The sequence below is a fragment of the Hyperoodon ampullatus genome (genome assembly GCF_949752795.1).
Source record: "Hyperoodon ampullatus genome assembly, chromosome: 14".
In the NCBI taxonomy this organism is placed as follows: domain Eukaryota; kingdom Metazoa; phylum Chordata; class Mammalia; order Artiodactyla; family Ziphiidae; genus Hyperoodon; species Hyperoodon ampullatus.
Genome location: NC_136927.1, coordinates 67,550,550 through 67,566,143, shown reverse-complemented (window position 1 = coordinate 67,566,143; position 15,594 = coordinate 67,550,550). Strand labels below are relative to the sequence as shown.

Below are 15,594 nucleotides of genomic sequence, written 5' to 3'. Positions count from 1 at the left end.
ACCATACCATCACACAGAATTCCACAGAAAAAACAGGGTTTTTGTTTTTGTTGTTTTGCTTTTTTAATGTTGTGTGAAGCACAAAGAGAAATATTGTGATTACAATTGAAATGCAATTCCTGGAGGAAATGTCCATGCAGCCTTAGCCCTTGAAAGAAATTCATAATCCCTAAAATACACACCACACACTTTTCCAAGGAACAAGGTTCCCATGTTTAGATCATTTCTGAATCTGAGTTCAGAGAAGTTTGCAAGTCTCCGAGTCAAGAGCTAGAGAGGGAAGCCTGGAGGGAGGGAGCCCGGGCCCCATGGGGCCTGTCAGGGTTAGGGTGCTGACAGCCCCTCACCTCCTGATGTGATTGACAGCCCCCAGCACCCATGGGGACTTCAGCTGTAGTGGACATCTGCACCGAACAGGAGGAAATCCTGGGGGAGAGATGAGAAGGCCATCATTAGGCGGAAGAATACCCCTCACCTGTGAATATGGGGATGCTGGGTTTTTAGAAGGAAATTTTGGGAGCCTGTCTGTTGGGAAGCAGAGAATGGCGCAGGCCTGTCTGCTGACAGAAAGGCAGGAGTGAGTGGGGCGGGGGGCACCTGGCGTCCCACCCCTGGGGTCTGCACATCAGTGGCGCTGCCAAGTCCCGTGAATCTGTCAGCAGCTTCTCTGCCAGCTGTTTTCTTCTCAGACGTGGAGACCCCCGGGCTGCTGGGAAGGCCTTCACTTGTCATCCCTGCCTCTTGGCAGCTCCAGGGAGCCCTCCTTGCAATCACAGTTGCAAAAACACTTCTCTTTTGCTCCTTCCTACCCTTCACTCAGGATTTTCAGAAATGAAGGCATTAAATTGTGCCTATGGGGTCATTTTTTTATTTTAAGAATGAACTTGGTAAAATGTAGGGAACGTGGGGAATGTGTTTCCTCTGCTCACTCAGCTATTTCTCTACTGTCTCTTAGCCCTGGTAGTTCTCCCATTAAGTTTAAAGAATCAGGGATTGACGGGCTGGATGTTGGGGGTGAGGGAGAGAGAGGAAGCTGGGCGGAGGTTTCCCAGGAGGGTCACCAGGTCATCAGGAAGCCATGGACAGCGGTAAGGAATGTAAGAGTGGGTGATGGTTTCCTTGCAGAGTTATCAGCTTTGTTGGGACACAGTGGGTTTAAGGATGGAGGCACCAAGGAAACCAGCATATGTACACTTCGGGCACGTAGAAGAGACTGGAAGCATGGCCGGGTCACTGGGTGGCACAAAGGTGGCTGTTGAGCCCAGTTGATGAAAGTGACCAGGGAAAGCAATAGCGGGGGAAGGGCCGAGGCCGGGGCAGGAACCCTGGAGAACTCCCACTGGTAGGGGAAGGAGGAACCAGCAAAGGAGACCAAACAGCCCAGTGAGAGGTGGCTGGAAAACCAGGAGAGGGAATCTTCAAAGCTAAGAGAAGAAAGCATTCCATGGATGGGGAAAATAGTGTCAGAGGCTGTTGGGGGGTCAGGCTGAGGGAAAGGGAAGAGGAGGCCGTCCATTCCCGGGATCGTAATCTGCCAGAGCCTGCGCTTTATAGCCCAGGGCCTAGAAGGATGCTGGATGCAAAGGAAGGCATGTGACACCTACTTGTCAAGTATTTAAGTGCATCCACCTTATAAAAGAGGCTTTGGGGCCACCACGTGAGTTCCATTTTTACCAAGTGGAGGGTGGGAGTGGTGCAGCCCATGGTTAAAAGCAGGGACCTGGCTTTGACTTTGGACTTCATGGAATGGCCGTGTGGCTTTTCTGAGTCTTAGCCTCTGTTCTCTGTTTAGTAACAGCGCCCACCCTCTGGGATTATTGCAAGGGTAGAAGGCGCTTGATCCAGAGCTGACATGGAGGAAGGTGCCTATTGTGATGGGAGGTTTGGTGAAGGAGAGCTTGGGGACTCACCTGGTGAGGCTGAAGCACCAGGTTGAAGAGCCGGATGGAGGCGGGCAGCGGGAGAGGGAAGCCTTTCTGCAGCTTCTCTGCATTGGAGGTTAAGGTAGAGGTTAAGGTTAAGGTACTTCCTCTGTAGGGAAGAGGGAGGTAGAGGGAGGGAGGGGCAGGGATCCGAGACAGCACCCCTGGCCCGGCTCTGGGAAGAAACCTGTGAAGAGGCTGCCTGGGATCTCCCACTCTCTCCTCCGCCGCGCTCCAAGCACCCAGGACTGGTGAATTCCCACCCCCTCGGCCCCAAGACCACCCTCCTGAGGGTGCCGGCACTGCTGGTGCACACCCAGCCCGAGTGACAGCCGGAGCGGCTGCTTGCTGGGCTGTGGAGGCCCCCCGGGGACACGTGATGGATATGCACATGAAGCCCCTCCATGTTTAGGATGAAACGAAACGGGCTGTGGTCCAGCTCCCCCGTCCCACCCCATTCTGCTGTGAAACTCTGGAGAATTCTAAACTCCAACCTGGTCCCCTCAGGTCATTATGAAGCTGCATTTGTCAAGGTAGGAGGAGCCAGAGACTATATGTCACAATTTGTTGTTTTCATTTACAATGTCTAAGTGTTCTAGTTACACAGCACGGGGGCCTCTATGTGTGCCCTTGCCCCTGGCTCTGCCAAGGTCAGGGGTTTCACCAGTGAGTGAGCTGAGTGGAAGCGTTAGCCCAGGTTGGCTCTTCTTCCCTGGTCCTTCTCTCTCAGAGTTGGAAAAAGACCTATAGGGCTCTGGCTTCAGGGCTGGGATCAAGTCCCAGTTCCATCTCTCACCTTCTCTGTGACCTGGAACAATCACTTAACTTCTCTGATCTCCCATTTCCTCCTATGAATACTGATGCTGTTGCTAGCCCCTGTCTCTAGGGGCTACCAAACGTAAAATAGAGAGCTAGTGGGAAGCAGCCGCCTAGCACAGGGAGATCAGCTCGGTGCTTTGTGACCACCTAGAGGGGTGGGATAGGGAGGGTGGGAGGGAGGGAGACGCAAGAGGGAAGGGATATGGGGACATATGTATATGTATAACTGATTCACTTTGTTATAAAGCAGAGGCTGGCACACCATTGTGGGGCAATTGTACTCCAATAAAGATGTAAAAAAAATATGTTTATAATAGAAAGAATAATTAGAAAACTAGAATAAAAAACTTATGCATGGTATGATCACAGTGTGTGAACATATGCAAAGGATAATAAAAGACTGAGAAAATCTCAATAAAAAAATAAAATAATAATAAAAAATTTAAAAAAAAGAATGTGATTTTTAATTTTTATATATTCAATAATGTTAATGTATGCCATAGTTTACTTAATGACTCCTATAACTTAATTTTGATTGGTTGTTTTCAGTTTTTCCTATTACAGACAACAGTATATTAAACATTTTTGTAAATCTTAAAAAAAAAAAAAAGGCTGGATGGGCACATAGGAGGAACTCAACCCTTTTTCCCATCCCTTTCCTGGGTCAGATGCCATTTGAGGTCCCTTTGAGGCACCACTTCCAGCTACCACAGCTGGGGCTGGGTATTCGGTGGTTTCAGGACCGAACCCCCCACCCCCACCCCGCCTCTCCCCCAGGACTGAAAATCAATCCTTTCTCCAAAATTCCTTACTGTTAATCTTGGGAATCACAACAGTGGGCACCACGTAGTTCATGATAGTCTGCAGCAATTCAACCTGGGGGTCACGAGGAGGATGTGACACACATCAGGGCGCTGTAGCATCAGCTGTCCTCCGTCACCCTCCCTCCCACGCAGGGCAACCTTGCAGCTGGGAAAACCGCTGAGAGATGGACACAGGGGTGACGCGAAAACTCTGCAGCTCGATCAAGGTCACCAGAGTGACTCTTTTTGCTTTAAAGGTTCCAGATGCAAATCACATTCTAGACTGTAGGGGGCAAGGCTGAGGTAAGGAAGGTCGTCACAGAGTATTTAAATGTGAAAAACTTTGCATAAGAAAATGCACCCGCTCAGACACTGTGGGCTAGAGAGCAAATTAGTTCAAACTTTTGGAGGGCTATTCTGCAACGTTCATCCAAAGCCTTAAAAATGTGTGTGCGTGGTGGACCAGCAAACATGCCTCTAAGGCATTTATCCTAAGGAAATGAAGTAGTGCAACAGATAGAACCAAAACAATAAATTAACAGCAACCTACATGTCCAACAATTGGGGAATCATCTGGGGAACATGGTGGCACTTTGATACTAAGAGATACTATGCATCTATTAAAAATGATATTGTAGAAATATAATTATCAGCACAAATTTTTCGTGATATCTTTTTGAGTAAGAAAAAGCAGGCTAATGTATAACTGATTCACTTTGCTGTACAGAGAAACTAAGACAGCATTGTAAATGAACTATACTCCAATAAAAATTTTTTAAAAAGTAGGCTACAGAAACCATGTAATTCCATTCTGTTATTAAATATGCATAGAAAAAAGTCAGGAAGGATGTACTCCAAATTATTAATTAAGTGGTGAAAACAGGAATGGTTTTTATTTTTTGTTTGTTTGTTTTGCAAATCTGTAGGTTCTGACTCTTCTATAATGTATATGTTTTGCTTTTGCTATAACTGAAAAAATTCAAAAATAATGTAACACCCTCAAGATGATTGCCTGTAGTGGTGACATTTACAACTTGTAAATATGTACATTTTTGTTTCTAGGACAATTGAGTTTCCTTCCCCAGACTGTAGTCCCCTGGGCTCATCAAATGTGGTGCCCTTCTTCTCATGAATCTGGGAACTTTAAACTTTATTTTCTGCGGAAGCAGAAGTTAGTCACCGACTGAGTCCAGCTGCCACCATGAGAGCCTTGGCACCAGTAAATCCATGAAAATACAATGAGGTTGCTTTGGGCCCTTCTGTTTGTTGTAATCTTATGAGATGGAAATGGCTGGCTGGATGTCCATTGGGTTTGGAGGGGATGTTGGGACTGACTTCAGGGCTGGGTGGCTTATAAGGCACCTACTCAGTAGAAATCTTGGGGGGCATTTCAGAGATCTAAGGAAATGTTCTCCAGAGGTTTAGCAAGAGGCTCTCTGGAAGATTCGGGCCATGTGCAGTAAAACACTGTGGACAGAATTAGCACACTGTGGCTTCTAATGGAAGTCACAAGAGCGATGCTCATTCAGGTCGGCTGTTGAAGTACACTTGACCTGCTATCTACAGGGGCAACTCCCCACCAGTGCCAGAGGTTGGTGATGGGGGAGCAGCAGGGGTGCGTCTATTTGACGACAGCCTGTGATTCCGGGTAGTGGAATCATCTACTTGGGCTGGCGAGACACCTGTCGTCTCCCTCCCACCACCCCTACTCAATCTCTAGGTGACTCTGTCATTCATTCACCCAGCTGCTCAAGCCAAACATCTAGGAGTCACTCTTCATTGCCTTTTCCCCCACCACACACATCAAATCTCTCACCAAGTTCTAATTCTACTTCCAAAGTGTGTCTCCAATCCACCATCTTTCTCCTTCTTCCTGGCCTAGACCCAGCCTCCATCATCTCTCACATGGGCAAATGCACCTGCCTCCCCAACGATCCGCATGGTCTGACTCTCGCCCCCCATAATCCATTCCCCCCATCCCAGCCAGAGGCATCTTTTACAAAGTATAAATCAGATCATGTCACTCCATGCATGAAACGCTCACCAGCTTCTTGCTGCCCTTTGAACACAACCTATTCTAGTCCAGAAGGCTCAGGCGAGCCAGCCCCTGCCTGCCTCTCTACAGCCCCTATTTGCTTTTTCCAGCCACACTGCTTCTCTGCATTCCCCAAACATGCCAAGCTTGTTTCACCACAGGGCCTTTTCTCCTGCTATTCCCTCTGCCTGCAACAGATCTTCACCTTGCAGGCGCCTTCAGCCCAAATATCACCTCCCCAGAGAGGCTTTCCCTGATCACATGGTCTAACCCTTAACCTCCCCCATCACTTTCTACCCTACCTCCACTTAGTTTTTCATGGCATTGATCTTGACTGAAATGATCTTCTTCATTTCTTATTGTCTGTTTCTCTACTACAATGTAGGCTCTAGAAGAAGTCACTTTCTTGTCTAATTCATCAGCACATTCCCACACCTGGGGAACAGTGCCTGCCACATAGTAGGTACTCAATAAAGTAATTAACTTGTTTTTTCAACAAACATCTGTTGAGCAGATTTTCTGTACCTGACTGTGCACATTTAATCCCATTTAAAACTCACCACACTAACTCAGGTGGAAAGGATTATCCCTGATTTGTGGGGAAGATATGAAGTTCACAGAGGGGAAGGGACTTGCCCAAGGCCCACAGTTAGTAAGCTTGGAGCAGCAATTCCAGCTCGGGTCTCTGTGCGCACAAAGCTCCCTGCATCATTACTTCACAGGCAAATTATATGTAAATGAACCAGTGGTCTATTGAAATGATGCTATGAGCCCAGGTGTCCTCAGGACAGTTATCTCAAGATCAGAGGAAGGAAGGAGCCACCAATGGCCTCAGACTCACCGGGAGGGGGCCGACATCCGAGTGCTTTAGTTCCAGGAGCAGCCTGTGAGAAGGGGAGGGGGAAGTTGAGACCACCATTAGCCTGACTCACATTAGAGTTCAGTTGCTGGGGAGAAGGGGCCCACTCTGGTGGATGCTGTCTGGTTTTCCCATCCTGTATCCATTCCCCCTTTCTATGGTGAGAGCCCCCTGATTTTTCCTTTTGGACGGTCACCCATTCCCTACATTATTAATGCTGGGTTCTGGGGTGGGCTGGCCAAAGGGCAGAGTCTATCTCCCCTGCCATGGTGATTGCTTCAAGGATGGAACTCTAGCCCATGCTGGTCCAATGAGAGTTGGTCCCAGGACTTCTGCTGGAAATATTGGAAGTGAGGTATTCTCTTTTCTCCAGCAAAATAAGGGAGATGCTGGTAACAATTTTTGCCATCACTTGGTGACAGCCTGCTGGGAAATGAAGCCAGCATAAGGGATAGTAAAGCCAAGAGATCAAGAGAGTCAGAGTTGTAAGGATATCATTTGAGCACTTGGATCCACCCTTGCCTGAAACCCTTGGACTTTTCAATTATTTGAGCCAATAAACAATCCCATATTTACAGACTTTATGGCATCTTAACTATGATCTAGGAAACAGGTAAATAAATGGCTATTTATTGAACCCCTATCATTCGCTATGTTGGTTGCTTTATCCGATTGAATTCTTGTAATACCCAAAGCCAAGGGCCATCACACTCCCATTTTACAGACGAGGTCCTTGACACTCAGAGAGGTCAAGCAATCTGCCCAAGGTCATACAGCTAACATTCAGCTAAGCAGAATTTCAAACAGGTCTCCCTGATGTCAAAGCTTTTGTTGTCTCCAGTACCCTACAAAGTTTGAAAACTCTTGCCTATGGACTCTCACCACCCCCATCCCTGCATACTTTAGAAAGTCTGTGTTCAGCCATCACCCAGCTCTATGTTCCCCAGCTCCTCTACTTGAGAGGCCCATGGGTGTTTCCAGGAAAATTAAATCCACATGTTTCTAAAGCAGTAACACTTGTCAAAATGATGCCAGGAGAAATAAGCAGCACGTAAACCTCAGGAGCCAAACTCAAGGTTAAGAAGGACAGCTCTGTGCCAGAGAGAAGGCAGAAATGGGGAGGAATGTGGGTCAAGACTCAATTTAAACAGTGTGAAAGTGATGCAGATGTAGACGCCAGGTTGGAATGCGGGGGTCACCGCATCGCACTCTGTGCGTCTCCCTCGCTCTTGATCTCTGTGTATCTGCTTGTCTCTCTCCCCTCTTTCCTCCTTTTGTGTCTCTCTGTCTCTCCTGTTAATGTGTCTCTCCATCTGTCTGTCTGTCTTGCTCTCACTCTCTCTTTCTCTGCGTCTCTCCCTCCCTTCCTTTGTCTCTCTCTGTCTCTCTGTCTCTTTCTGACTCTCCCTCATTTCTGATTTTTTTTTTTCTTTTTCTGTGTGCTCCTCTGTCTTTCTCTTTTCCTCTTGCTTATTGTATCCCTCGAAGTGTTCTAAGCACTGCAATACATATTAATACCTCATTTCACCCTCAAAATGATGCTGTTGGCAAAGAACAATTATTGGGCTTATTTTGCCAGCCAGGGAAACTGACTGAAGTTTGGAGAGTTCAGTGCTTGCCAAAGGTGAGCTGCGCTTCCCAGGCAGCAGGCTCAACCTCAGAGCCCACATCCGTAACCACAGCCTCCTCTGCTGGGATTCCAACCCAGGCACAGATTCCAGAGTCTTCCAGCAGGAGATGGCTGACGAAGTCCCAAGGAAGGGTGTGAAGAAATTGAAGTGTTTTCCAAGTGCCAAGGAAGGCCAGGGACGTGGAGTGGCTGGGGGCTGGAGCAGATTCATCAGCTGGCACTGCCCAGCCATGAGTGGGCCTAGGATGGGGTGGGGGGTGACCTGGGCTGCAGGGCTTTCAGTGCTAAAACTGGGACACTGCAGACAAACCGAGATGGTTGGTCACCCTATAATGTGTGGTCTCAGGTCACTTCATCTCTGAGCATCAGTTTCACTGTCTGCAAAATGCGGATATTGTGCCCACCATGCACTGTTTGAGGCTTAAATGTGATGGATGAACAGGAAAGCTTGGCACGTTGTAAGGTCATTGCTAGCCCACGGGCACCAAGAACAGATGGGCAGTCCCTTCCTCGCGTGCCCACAGGCCCACTTACTTGTCCAACTTGAGCTCTCCAACAAGTCTCTCTGACCTGGCACCAATATCCACAGAAACGTTCATGTACTGCAAAGAAACAATCCAGGAAGTGAAGGCCCCTGACCCAGGGGCTGGGGACTCTGCGAAGCCTCCAAGACCGGAAGGTAAGCTTCACAAAGGCTCGGCAGAGGAGCCCTCATTGTTGGGTCAGACCTGCGGGACCCACGGAGGAGAGGACTCTTCCTTTTGCAAACCTTGTGCTTGTTGATGAGTCCTGGCCTGTCAATCAATTACCATTTTCTCCCCCTGCTTCTGAGACCATTTCAGCGTTCCCAGGCCACTCCCGTGGACTGTGGGAGACAGGCTGTGGGGCTGGAGTCCAGGCCAGCCCTAGTCTCACATTCATTCATTCATTCATTCATAAAACGAATGTTTACTGAGTCAGGAAACCAAGACTCCCAACCTCAGCTTTCCTGCCCACTGTCTGTGTGGCCTTGGGCAACCCCCTCAGAACCCACTGAATCTGCAAAGTGGGGAGAATGGGCCTCAGCCTGAGACTGGGCAGACCTGAGTACCTCCTGGTGGGGAGACTCTGGCCCTCACCTTCAATTGCCAGAGTGGGTACTACCAAATGTTTGCGGTGTGACAGAGTGATCAAATGAACGAATGCACAAGTCAATCATGGAATAAATACTTGAATAAGTGAAGGATTAAACTCACAATGGACAGAATAAAGATATGCATGGATGAATAAATGATAAAGGAATGAATGAACAAACAAATATACAAATGAATGATCAATTGAACAAAGGTATAAGTAAATGAATAATGGAATAGATGAATGTATGTATGAACCAGCAAAGGTATAGTATGTTTCAAGATAGCAGTCAAATGAATAATTGAATGAATAAATGAATGAACAAATCCACAAATACATAATTGAATGACCAAAGATACAAGTGAATGAATTGGAAATAGTACGCATGTTTCAAGCCAACGACGGAACGGACAACGGAATGAATGAATGCCGGTAGAAGTAAGAAGCAGTAGGACAGTGGCTCCAGTCTCAGGCCCTGGAAACACACAGTCCAGGTTTGAGTCTGGGCAGGAGTCACACTGGTCCCTCTGACTCTGAGGGCCATGCTCTTGGCCCTGTCCAGGGCTCCCCATCTGCTCTCACCCGGGAGCAGCTTACCATCTCAAGCAGGAAGAGGGGAGCCAAAGACGAGTCTGGGAGGACAGCAACGGCCTGGGTATCCAGGGCAAAGGTGAGGTCAAGGCCAGTGGGGCACACGGCAATGTTCGGTGGGGAGGAGGCCCAGATGAGGAGTTGCATCTTCATGTCAGGGAACCTCTTAGCCATCTGCAGCCCCCAGCAGGGACAACCAACAAAAGGGGCAATTTTATTAAAATGTTTCTAAATCCAGTCTTGCCCTGGTCCTGCATAAACACCACCAATGTCTTCCCATTGCTTTTGGAATAAACCGTAAAGACTGCATAATTCAGCACTTGGTACCCTGCCAACCTCACACCCCATGCTTCTACCTCTTGCCCTTTAACTCCAGCCACAAGGGACTTCTCTTCCTCAAATATGACCTGCTCTCTTCCCATCTAAAACCCTTTGCACTCTCTGTTCCCTCTCCCTGAATGCTTGTCCTGTATTCTTCCCTAGCTTCGCTCTTTTCCTTCCTTCAAGTCTAGAGAGCAGTGGTGGCTTCAAGGGGGGGCAGAGGAGAGCTTTGGCAACACCCCCATCTCAGCTCACCTCCAATCCTCCCCCAGGTAAACTCACAGTCTGAGTAAAAAGAATGCTATTGTTATGCAAATGAAGCTTCAAGATGATTCCCCTGGCCCCCTACCAGTCACACTTCCTCTACACCAGTACCTCCTGTATAGAAATTTCTGGAAGTGCCACCACCGAAGAGGCCGTTAGGGACTGAAAGTTTGTGTCTCCCCGCCCCGCCCCCCCCACCATCCCCCGCAAAATTCATATACTGAGGCCCTAACCCACAGTGTGGCTGTATTTGGAGATGGGGCCCTAAGGAAGTAATTAAGGTTAAATAAGGTCATCAGACTGGGGCCTGGTCCAACAGGATTACTGTTCTAATAAGAAGAGACACCAGAGCTTTCTTGTTCTTTCTCCATGTGCTCAGAGGAAAGGCCATCTGAGGACACAGCAAGAAGGCAGCCAGAAAGAAAGCCCTCACCAAAAACTGAACCTGCTGGCACCTTGATCTTGGACTTCTTGGCCTCCAAAACTGTGAGAAATAAATTTCTGTTGTTTAAGCCAGCTGGTCTGTGGCATTTCCTTATGGCAGCCCAAGCAGACTGAGAGGCCTTCCCCCGCTGCCTTGTCTGAAGTGACCTCATCAACTTCAGCCAATTAGTGTTGGCTTCACTTATCACAGTCTGCATTTTCTTTTTTATTGTTTTGGGTGTCTAATAATAATTTTCTCTCTCCACTGGACTGGAGCTCCTGGAGGGCAGGGATATGGTCTGTTTTGCTGGATGCCCAGCACAGGGCCCCAGAAATGTGGTGGGCACTCAATGAATATTTGTTGAATGGATGAGCCCTCGGCATCTACCCTCACACCTGGTCACGTGGGTGCTTGGAGCCTTTCTCTGTACTGGGGATGGGCTGCACAAAGCTCTTTCCATACTCTCGGGCTGGGTTGCCTCTGGATCTGGAGAGGGGCGCTCTCGGCAGGCCACTCTGCAGAGCCCTGTCCTACTTAGCTCCCCCAGGCCTCCTCACTGAGCTGACTAAAGGGGAGCAGATCCTTTCTCACCTCGGGTATGAGGGCTCCAAAGGATTTTGTTGTCAGGAGGAACTTGGATTCCTTTGGTAACTGTAGTGAGAGAAGAAGAGAAAAGAATCTTGGAAGATTATGTTATAGATTGGGTGGCAAATTCCATATGAGGGGTGAGAGGCTGAATATACAAACAGACCATGGCCAGACCACATATGACAATAGAATGCCGACCCAGAATGGTCAGGGCATGATCAGTGACTGCCAGCTTCCCTATTTTTTGCATTGAAAAAGTCAAATATGCTCCTCAAAGCAATCCCATAGGCTGCCCGGCTTCTGTTAGCCCACCTCCAGCTTCCCCGCACCGACAACCTCCATGAGAGCCTACCTGAAGCCCTCCCTTTTTTTCACTATAAAGCTTTCCTGCCCCCTGTCTGCCTTCGAGTCTCTGCCAAACGCAAATGATAGAGGTTGACTCCCTTGCCCTGAAGAGTTCTCATTCGGGTGGTCATTCTTTATTTCCACAGGGGGGACATGTGGGGGTCAGCATCCCTTTGGTGCCTCTACAGAGAGGGAGGATCTGGCATCTCTTCAGGGAGCAGCGTAGGAGGAACCCTGTGCGGGTGGTGACCAGGGTGGGATCAGGTTGCCCCTAGACTCTGGAGAAGATGGTCATTTCCTCATTTTACAGATGGGTAAACTGAGGCCCAGAGCAGGACTCAGCCACAAATATACAATGAGGATGATGACGATAACGGTGATATGATGATAAGGCTGGATTACAGACCAACACATGGCAGGTACTCAGTCAATGCTGGCTGTTACTGTTAGTATTCAGAGGACTTCCTCCATGCTGATAAACCTGTGCTGGGGCTGCACAAGCATTCATATCTCAATTAACCCTCATTACACCCTTTGGAGGAAATAGAGGAAACCGAGGTTCTGAGAGGCTGAATAACCACCTAAGGTCACCCAGCTGGAAAAGAGGGGAGCCGGGATTTGAACTCAGGTCTGGTTGACTCTAGAGTCCAGACCTTGATCTCCCCAACTGTGAACCAAGACTCAGATCCAGACCGTCTACCGCGCTCTGAGTCTAGAGCTCTTCACACATCTACCTCTACCTGGCCTTACCATGTCATCGCTGAGGGTCATATTCAGGACTCCAGCCTCTTGATACACGAGCCCGGCCGTGTTGAAAAGATATTCGGAGATGCCCAGGTACACCATGCGGTTGTGGTTGGTGGGGAGGGTCAGCGCCGGCGGGGCAAAGGGAGGGGGCCTGCGGTGGGCCATCCTGAAAAACTCCCCCTGGGGATGGAGGCGGAAGAGTGAGCCTGGGCATCCTTCAGGATATTACAATTCGATGTCTCCATTCCAAGAAAAAATGAGCTAAGGGTACCAATCACGTATTCACAGAGGAGAAAGCCATGGCCAGAAACGAGCAATAGCATCTCCTCCTGGGGCTACTTTCTAAGTGCTTTTCCCACCAACACTGTGAGGTAGGTGAGATTATACTCATTTTACAGGAGAGGACACCGAGGCTCAGGGAGGTGAAGTGACTTGCCCAAGGTCACTCGGAAGGGTAAGTGGCAGAGTCAGGAAGTGAACCTGGGCAGCCAGAGTCCGGCAAGCACGCACCCAACCATGCCGTTGGCTCTGCCTCAACCTTGCAAAGAAGCGCAGAAATTCTCCTAAGAGAACAAGGAGGCTCTGTTTGTTTGTTTTCATCTATCAAATTAGCAAAATTTTCAAGAGAGAGGTAAACTGTTTTAAGTGTGTGTGTATTTTAAGCTCATACTACCCAGTTTTTGGTGAAAGCATTCATGTGCTGCTGGGGATTATATGTTTATGTTTCTGAAGAGTAATTTGGCAACACATGACGAAAACAGATCATTTATTTAGCTGAAAAAATAAGAATGCCGAGTTATAAAAAAGCAAATTGTAGATGGATACATATGTTAGAATATCATTTATGTAAAATTTAAAGGCCTATAAAACATACTATATAAGAATTATTGGGCTTCTCTGGTGGCGCAGTGGTTGAGAGTCCGCCTGCCGATGCAGGGGACGCGGGTTTGTGCCCCGGTCCGGGAGGATCCCACATGCCGCGGAGCGGCTGGGCCCGTGGGTCATGGCTGCTGAGCGTGCGCGTCCGGAGCCTGTGCTCCGCAACGGGAGAGGCCACAGCGGTGAGACGCCCGTGCGTCGCAAAAAAAAAAAAAGAATTATTGACACACACGGGCAAGAAGGACACACAGGGGCATCATCCATGTGGTTCCCTGGAGGGTAGAGGGTCCCCAAGGGGGCCTCAGCTATTTATTTCTACAATGTTTCATTTCAAAAAAATCAGAGGTGTATATGACAAAATATGTAACATGTCTGAAGTCTGGGTTGTGGGTACGTGAGAATGTGCCATATTCTCTGTACTTTTGGATCATCTCATTATTTACAATTAATGACCGAGACACCCATATTATAGAATAAATACCATATGCAACTCTTAAAAATATCAGGTGTAAAAAAAAGACAAAGAAAACATAAAAGACAAAAATTAAAAAAAACAGGTGGACCTATGTACCAAACAGGAACCGGCTCTAATGTATATCATTAAGTGAGAAAAGCAAGTGAAGAACAGTGTGTATTCATACGTGCAAACAGATTCTCAGCAAAACTAGATGGGCTTTCACATATGTGTATGTGAATGCTTAGGACCAGGGGACTGGAGGGCTAATACCCTCCACGGCTGACAGCCATTACCTCTGGGCAGGAGCCCCGAGTGGGGATAGGGGGCAATAAACAGGACATTCTCATTCGCTAGGGATAAATAGGAATTGTTTTAATCTTTTATTCCATCGTATCACTTAGATTTTAAAAAGCTATACTACTTGGTCCAGCAATTTCACTACTAGGAAATAGTCAAAGATGGGCAGAGATCCAGCTATAAGGATATTCGAGGCAGCTCTGGTTAAACTTGTGGGAAACATGGAAAGAGCACAGACACCCCAGGAGGGGGCACTGTCCACGTACCTTACCACAAGCTGTCCACTGAGAGACCCAAGAGCCAGTAAAAGGGCTACGGGAGGACATGTCATTGATAGATGTTCACATTATACTGTTCTGGTTTAAAAGTTGTAAAACAGAATGTAAAATATGACGTATACATGCACGTGCGTGTATGTACTTCTACGTCTATATATGTGGTTTTTATGTGTATTTGTTTCTGCCTCTGTTATGCGTGTCTCTGTGTGTGTGTGTGTGTGTGTGTGTGTAATTTCCTGTGTCTCAGCAGAGACAAGGATTGGAGGGTTAGAAGACTGTTAACTTGTGTGTCAACAGTGCATATCTCTGAGTTGTAATATTAGGATAATCTCTCTTTCCTTCTTCCCTTCCTTGTTCCCTTCCTTCCCTCCTATTTATTTCTCTGCTCCTTTGTGTTTTCTACATTTTCTTTTTGACATCAAATGTGTTTTAGAACAAACAAGTCAATAGTAAACAAACAAGCCAGTCACCGATTGTGGAGGGACTGAGGTACATCCAGAGGGGATTCAGGGAGTGGGACTTATTCCAGCTGAGGAGGTCCGAGAAGGCTGCTCGGGGAGCGATAACCCAACCCACATCCACTGGAGGATAAGAAGAAGCCAGTGGGGTAGAGGAGGGCATGGGAGGGAGGGGAGTCCAGGCAGAGGGAATGGACAGGACGAAGGCCCTGAGGTGGGAACTAGCTGGATATGTTGAGGAAGTGCAAGGCCAGTGAGTTTGGTTGGAGGCTGCGGAATGAGGGGGAAAGTGGCATGAAATGAAACTAACTCCATCTACCCATCCATCCATCCATCCATCCGTCCATCCAATACCTATTTACTGAGCACCTATGATATGCCAAGCATAGTTTGAGGTGTTACACATACAGTAAAGAACAAAGTGGGCTTCCCTGGTGGCACAGTGGTTAAGAATCCGCCTGCCAATGCAGGAGACACAGGTGCGAGCCCTGGCCCGGGAAGATCCCACATGCCACGGAGCAATTAAGCCCATGTGCCACAACTACTGAGCCTGTGCTCTAGAGCCCACGAGCCACAACTACTGAGCCCGCATGCCACAACTACTGAAGCCCACGTGCCTAGAGCCCGTGCTCTGCAACGAGAGAAGCCACCGCAATGAGAAGCCTGCGCACCGCAATGAAGAATAGCCCCCGCTCCCCGCAGCTAGATAAAGCCCGTGTGCAGCAACGAAGACCCAACACAGCCAAAAATAAATAAATTAAAAA

General features: G+C 48.1%; 1 protein-coding gene across 1 annotated transcript in view; it reads right to left on the bottom strand.

Annotated features, from left to right (window-relative positions):
* Positions 1–387: 387 nt before the first annotated feature.
* BPI (bactericidal permeability increasing protein) overlaps positions 388–15,594 on the bottom strand; it is a gene marked incomplete at both ends in the record, with an annotated part of 30,773 nt that continues 15,566 nt past the window's right edge. Inside the window, 8 exons of the mRNA XM_079718409.1 lie at positions 388–426; positions 1,911–1,987; positions 3,554–3,617; positions 6,421–6,463; positions 8,603–8,670; positions 9,779–9,946; positions 11,373–11,432; positions 12,465–12,641. Coding sequence (XP_079574535.1) covers positions 388–426; positions 1,911–1,987; positions 3,554–3,617; positions 6,421–6,463; positions 8,603–8,670; positions 9,779–9,946; positions 11,373–11,432; positions 12,465–12,641 — 696 coding nt within the window. The remainder of the gene's footprint in view (positions 427–1,910; positions 1,988–3,553; positions 3,618–6,420; positions 6,464–8,602; positions 8,671–9,778; positions 9,947–11,372; positions 11,433–12,464; positions 12,642–15,594) is intronic.